The sequence below is a fragment of the Kryptolebias marmoratus genome, linkage group LG23 (genome assembly GCF_001649575.2).
Source record: "Kryptolebias marmoratus isolate JLee-2015 linkage group LG23, ASM164957v2, whole genome shotgun sequence".
In the NCBI taxonomy this organism is placed as follows: domain Eukaryota; kingdom Metazoa; phylum Chordata; class Actinopteri; order Cyprinodontiformes; family Rivulidae; genus Kryptolebias; species Kryptolebias marmoratus.
This window is the reverse complement of record NC_051452.1, coordinates 3838253-3845456: the sequence shown is the minus strand read 5'-3', so window position 1 is coordinate 3845456 and position 7204 is coordinate 3838253. Positions and strand designations below refer to the sequence as shown.

Here is a 7204-nt window from a genome sequence, read left to right as displayed (position 1 = left end):
TTGGAGAACGAGCGTGAAGCAGATGCTTGTAAATGATCCAACATGTTAAGTTTTATTCGTATTAAAGAGGTTTTTGGTGTTTGCCCCTTCTTAACGCGGTGGCGGCGGCGGGTCAACACTGACCACAGGCTGCATGGTGGTGCCGGGGATCATGAACTGCATCTGCTGCGCCAACATGGCGGCGGCCGTCTTCTGCTGGATCAGGTTGTTCCGCCCGTTGATCTCCAGCTGGGTCTTCAGGTGCGCGGGCGGGTGGAGGTATTTGCAGTTCTCTCGCGTGCAGCGGCCCTGAGAGAGACAGGAAGTCAGTATCAGTCTGAGGTCTGAGAATGTAGAGAATACGATGTGAAACACAGAGGCTCAAAAACAGGTTTTTAAAGATGAAAACTGGTTTCAGATTCGTTAGCCTGCAAGGAAATAAGGAGGTCAACGATGGGGGGGTTGGGTAAATCGTCTTTTGTCCTTTAAATCTCTCTGACGGACAGATCTTACTCTGTGGAAATGCAAATGCTGGGTTGGCAGGATCAAGCTCACGGAAACCCCAGTGGATGAAGGTAATTCTACTGTCAAACCAGAGGCTAATGGCAAACAATGGTCCAATATGGGACCTCCCTGCGGTGCTGCTGGTGAAAACGAGGACCGAGGTCAGCAGAAAGGTAGAAGGCCAGGAAAGAGGAAGGTGCGGGCTTGATGAGAGTTTGGAGGGAAACAAAGAGATAACGAGAAGAGCCCCGGGAAGATGAAAGGACGCGACACGGCTGTAAATGTGAAGGAGGGCAGAGGAGGGACGGACGGTAAATTAGAATCAGTGTAGCACGAGGAGGTCTGCTCCTCCAACTGAAAACCTCTTAACTCCGTGACACAGACCAGCCTCGGCACCGTGTCCCAATTAGCGCCAGCGCTCCCGCCGTGATCGCTCTAATTTCCTCTCATGAGTAAATGTGACAGGCCTGCCTCGTGTTAACACCGTGATTGGTAACGGTTGACTTTAATTACTCAAGTCTAATATATACACTGTACTGCCAAAAGTATTCACTCCAAATCACTGAATTCAGGTGTTCTAATCACCTCCACGGCCACAGGTGTGCAGACTGCTTCTACAACCATTAGTGAAAGAATGGGTCGCTCTCAGGAGCTCAGTGGATTCCAGCGTGGCGCCGTGTTAGGATGCACAGTAAGACTTCTCCACTAAATGCTCCACAGTCAGCTGTTAGTGGGATTCTAACAAAGTGGAAGCGATCGGGAATGACAGGAACTGGGCCGTGAGGTGGTAGGACACGTAAAACCACGTAAAACCACAGAGTGGGCTCAGCTGAGTCAACAGACCTCCAGACTTCCTGCAGCCTTCAGATCAGCTCAGGAGCAGAGAGCAGAGAGCTTCATGGGATGGGTTTCCATGGCAACAGCTGCATCCGAGCCTTCCATCACCAGGAGCAAAGAGTCGGAGACGTGTCCTCTGGAGGGACGGATCAGGCTTCTCTGATGGACCAGTCTGAGGACGGTTCTCTGACTGCATGGAGCCAAGTGTAAAGTGTGGTGGAGGGAGGATCATGGTGTGGGCTTGGGCTCTTAATGCTTCAGCTTTGAAGCATTAAGTTCTTTGTGGGAACAGTTTGGGGATGGAAATCAGAATCGGCCGATAAAACTACAATCGGTGCATCTCTATAAATAAGTATCACGCCTCCAGGTCCCATGTTTGTTTTTTCTGACTAATTTGATTAAACTATACAGTTTTTGAGTCATATTTTAACGTAGTTAAATGTGTTTTATGAGCTCGATATTTTTACAGTACTGATAATTAATGTTTCTGTGGAGTTTTAGATTTGTCTGTTCCAGCTCAAGAAGCCAGAAAATAAATACAAAAGTATAAAAAAATAGAAGTCCATCCAGTAACAACACTTCACTGTAATTGGATCGGGTCTTGGTGGTTTGGAAGCGAAAGAACAGAAGAATAAAGAGTAATATGGATTTTTTATCTCTTAAACCTTAAGGTAGCAACAGGAGTTTGGTCCCGAAGTCCAACCTGTTCAACACTGAGAGCTTTGTTCGCTTTACGCAAGGAGGGCAACAGAAAGAAACACTTTTAATCAAGGTGTAAACATCCAATGTTCTCAAAGTCTCATGGAAGGAAGACCCTAATAAAACCTGGCTCTCTCCGGCTCTTCCTGTCGGATATTAAAGCCACTCCGCAGAGCATTGAGCGCCGTTAGCGGCGCCACGGTTTACTCGTCCTTCAATTGATTCTGAGGACAAACAGGTGGAGAGGAGAGCCTCCATCTTTAATCCCTGCAGGCTTCTCTGAAACAGCCTCCATCTTTAAACCATGCAGGCGTTAATATTAGTTAGGAAACGGGATCGACCTGGTACGAAAGCTACAGTGATCCTTTTTATACCGTTCAGTCCTCCTTCGTGGTTCACAAGTTATCACCTACCTACACATGTGCATACTAAATCACTGGATCACACCGCCCACACACACACACACACACGGGTGGGTTAAGGCCTGCGCAGACACACACACAGACAAAACCAGAACTGAGGAACAACGCAAAATAATTTGAATAATTAAGAACTAGAGCCCCGCTCGCCGTTGCCCGAAGTGGCTTCAGGTTATCGGCGGCCACGGGGAAGGACGCGCGGGCAGGCGGAGCTGCGCGGAAGAAAGCGCGTGGGCGGGCGCGAGGAAGGGAGCCGGCGCTCTGGACCAGATCCCAGAGCCGAAATCTGCGGGGAAGCGCAGCGTCGCCGTCGGGATCGCAGGAGCAGACGGACTCAAACACGCGGCAGAGAACTTTGTGGCGCTCTTTGTCGGTTAGTTTGAGATTGAGGCTTCTTCACGGTCTTCATTAGCAGCTTTACGAAGAAGAGCGGTGCTTCGTAAGACCTCCCAGCGTCGTCGCGTCACAGTCTAAGAACGGATCTGCTCATCGTCTATCACAGCTCGGTCTGAGCATGAATTACTGTGTTCAGCCTCCTTTGTCTCGTCTCGAGACGGGAAAAAGTTCTTCGAAAACACCCAGATCTGAGAGCGCTTAGGAAGCAACAACTCGTGACTGACGGCATTATCTGGTTTCATCCTTCTGTGAGGGCGGCAGACACAAAACAACACACACACAGAGCCAGCGCGACCGTGCCTCGTGTCAAAGCCCTCCTCCACTCGGAGCGGAGCAGAAATCCATCCATCGGGTTCGTGCACCGGCCTCCAGCGCGTAGCTACAGATATTACACCTTCAGCCACGGCTGCTCTGTCTGCGATACTAATAACCAGCTCCTAAAAAGGAACGAGTAAAACATGCAGGATGGTGGCCCTGACATCCAGGATTGGAGACCCCTGGTCTAGATCTTCGGAAGACCCTTCACTCGGTGCTCCATGGCTCATACTGGGGTCCCGAACCCAGCTTTGGGGAACCACTGATTTCCAGTTTGGCTACACACAGACGTGGTTATAGTTGGGCCCGTCCCTGTGGAGGTCAATTTACTGTCAATCAAACTTCTTTGTGGGAATCGTTTTGCTATAAACTTGGTGCTTAGTGATTCTGGACTTCTTGGACCTTGGTAGCCCCTCCCCCTCCAGCTACATCCGCAGACAGGAGGCTACGGCAGCCTGGGGCGGCCAGAAGAGTTTCTTCTTCCAATTTTTGACGTGAAATCCTGCGTCCGCGAAAAAGGGAGCACCAACATGAGTAAAGCAAACGTTCATGGAAGCGAACGCGAGAAAGACAAAGTCACAGTTTACCCGAACGGCGACGCCGAGTCGTGGAGGTAACGTCAAATCAGCTGAAACGTGACACAATCGAACTGCAACGTTTGGATTTTTCACTTCCAGGAAGTCTATGTGAGACGGGGCTTCTTGTTTGGGAAAGATGTCAGAGCGAGAAACGAGGCAGAGGAAGGTGTTCAGCTCGTTTACCATCAGGATTAGTCGGAGAAAGAGTCCGGCTGCGTCCACGAAACGGGGAACCTGCTTAACATACAGCAGGCGCCAAGAAGAACATGAAACCATCATAAGTTCCTCCTCCTCGTCTGGCCGAGCTTCTTGGAAGGCCTTTCCTCGACCCCCCCGACCGCTGTGTGGCGGTGGGTGGCACAGACACAGGAGGGCCAGTCATACGCCGGGCTCCGAAGAATGGCGCTTCAGTTGTGGGGCTCCTTCCTTCGCCACTGTAACATTTGCATTTTCTGCTCAATGAGCGCTTTATCTGGAAGGCCCGCTGGACACAGAAGGCCGGCCCGCCTATAGAGGAGCTGTAAACACCTTCATACCACAGCTGCGCTTCCGATCGCCGCGCCGGCGTATAAAACGAGAACATCGGGACATCAGAGATGTGTGCGATCCTACATGAAGCCGTCAGGCTTGGTTTGTTTTTCCTGCGGCAGAAAACAAGGACGGTTCTCCATCTCGTATTAAAATTTGATGTCTCCATCGTGCTTCCACGATGTTCGCCTGACCGGCATTTATTGGCAGATCTGGAAAAGAAACAATCAGGGAGGAAGATGAGCGGCGGGGAGGAGAAGTCAGCAGGAAAGCAGGATGTGATGGAGGGATGGCTGACGGCGACGGCGAGGCCGAGAGGCAGGGGCTGGGACTGATGGCGTTCAAACGCAGCAAGGATGGCGGGGAGGAAACTCAACATCCTTTATGTTGAGTAAACCAAACCGGGAGGGGGGATCGCTCGTAGACTTGTGTTTCCTAAGAGTCTGGTTTTTAGGTGCCGGTCTTCCTGCAGGTCATCTCCTCGCAGCGCCGCCGGAGAACATCTTTGGATTTCTGGTCGGAGGAGAAGAGGCAAGAAAGTGCCCGGGCTTTCTTCTTCTCTGGTAATATTCTCACATCTTTATAGCTTTATTTGACTCCAGAGACTTCTTCCTGCAGAGCATTTAAGCATCTCCAGCTGTTCAAATCATCTGTGATGGTAAAAAATAAAAAAACACGATCTGTGCTGCTCCTTTGTACTCAGTGTTCAGATGCTTGTGTTTGTGGCTATAAATATCCAAATAAAAGAAGAGTAGCTGCTAAAAGATATTTGATTTTTCTCCTCCTCTCAGTTTGAAATTCGTCCTTCCTCCTCTCCCTTCTCGGTTTACTCCAGGAGTCACCCCCCCCCAGGAGGCGGAGGAGGGCAGACCCAGTGATCCCAGCATCCCGGCGGAGCTGGGTGCACACGGACAGGGCTTCCCTTTATCCGGGGAGGATCTCGTGTTGGTTTCCCGGGGCTCTAATGGATTCCTTCGAGCTAATGGGTCCGTTTAAAGCAGGAAACACTGAAAATCCATTTTGAAATCACGGCCAAAAAGCTTTTTTTTTTGCTCCCGTTCCGCTTGGTAATGGAGCTCAAAGATCAATGTTGAACAGTTGATGAAAGTCAGCTCCAGCCTCACTTTCCTGCTTATTATGTCCCAAATAAACGGCTATTAAAAAAACGGGATGGAAAGCAAACATATATTAGACCTGGGAGGGGTGGAAAATCTACATGTTTGATTTTTTGAAACTGCCGTCGCCTCAGCAGTAATTAAGCATCTTCGTTTCGCCGGCTGTAATCCCACAGACGAAGGAGTGGCGCTGTTTCCGACACGCCTGAGATTAACCCAAGGACGGAGAGAGGCGGAGCTCCGAGGGACGACGCACGCAGAGACGAGAGCGCGCGATCGAGGAGCGACAGAGCGGACCGTTCGCCCAGAGATACGCGTTCGTGGCGACTCCTTCTCCCAGAGGGCGCTAAAGTAAAACAAACAGGGCGCGCTCGTTTATCCCGCGCCGCCTCGGAGTAGCGGCCTAATGTGTGCGTCAGCTGAAAACCCCTAAGTCTCCGTCGGTGTCCCGGGGGAAGCTGCAAGCAGCTGGACGCGGGATATTTACGGCACGCCGCTGGTATTTGTTTATTTAGACACAGAAAAAGAAAAAGCCTCGCTGTTAAGATGGCGTAAAAAGACAGAAACTCGTTTCTCATTCACCTGTTCACACTCAGGCCTTTCGATTATACATATTTACACACCATGTTTAATCTTCTCACTCGTACGCTGACTGAGGACACGGAGGAGGTCACTGAGACGAAATGATGGCGGCGGCGTCAGCGTTTAACAAAACGCTGGCTCCCCTGAAGGAGAAACTGAAGAGTCGTAGTTGAGTCGAATCGTGAAGTCGGCAGAGATTCACAGCTCTGGTAACGGCTCGCGGCGAATCGGACTGCGTTCAAAGCGAGGCTGAAATGGCGCCTTGCAAAGCCCGCCGCCGCCGCGGTCCCTGCTGCTAATCCAGCCTGCGTTCGGCTAATCTGATCATCTGCAACCTGCTGAGACATGGAAACCCACTGTCTCTCAGAACTCGTGTAATCCGAAACGAGCGCGCCGAGGAACACGTCACCTCGCGGCGTGCTGACGGAGGCCGCCAGCTAGGAGGCTGCTTCTAACGCCGCCCAGCCGCCGCCCTGGTGGGAACGGTGGCGGCCCAGTTCAGGGAGAACTGTGTCGCAGCCCCGAGAGGAAGGGCTAACGTTTCTAATTTTACATTTGTTAACAGATTCCACATCAGTCGAAACAAATCCACCGCCGCGCGGCCAGCAGATGCTAAGGGGAGACATGAAACAATCATAATAAATAAAAAACGCCGGCTGTAAATCCATACGACAGATAAAGGAGGATAATGAGATGGAAGGGAGCGAGCAGATCCATTCATCAAAGCCTCTTTCTAACACACTCAGCAGATCGGCTGCTTACTCCCCGGTTTTCAGATTAAAAGCTTTGGTTGCTGACAGTAAAAGGTTGAGATGTACCGTATCTTTAAACACGCCACATCCCTCTAAAATAGAAGCACATAAAGGGACAAATGTGAGGACATTTAAAGACTCAGATGCAGCGGCGTGTTGTGCTGCGGCGGCGAGGCCTCTGAGGTTTCTGTAAACTCTCTCAGCCCTCATGACGACGACGATGATGAAGATGAAAACAATCCCCAGAAGATTAAAAAACATGGAGGCACACGGTGTGAACGAGCGAAGTGACTCAGCCTTTAAGCTGCACTGTGTTTGTTTAACGCAGGTGAACATATTGATCATAATATTCCTTTGTGTTTGTTTTTGCTCTAAAGCTAGCATGGCTCTGAAATACCAGTTTCTGCTCACCGCCGTCGCCCCGGCGTCCTGCTGTGAGTTCAGCCAAACGTGGGACGGTGCTCGCTGCCAATTAGCACCCCCCCAGCCCCGCCCCCACA

The 7204-nt window shown here is 50.8% G+C and overlaps 1 protein-coding gene across 2 annotated transcripts in view; it reads right to left on the bottom strand.

The window, feature by feature from the left end:
- The window catches only part of LOC108229667 (muscleblind-like protein 2a), a 24213-nt gene that overhangs the window by 6650 nt on the left and 10359 nt on the right, over positions 1-7204 (bottom strand). For both annotated transcript variants that reach the window (XM_037973964.1, XM_037973965.1), the window contains exon 3: positions 124-288. In XM_037973964.1, the coding sequence (XP_037829892.1) occupies positions 124-288 (165 nt within the window). The remainder of the gene's footprint in view (positions 1-123; positions 289-7204) is intronic.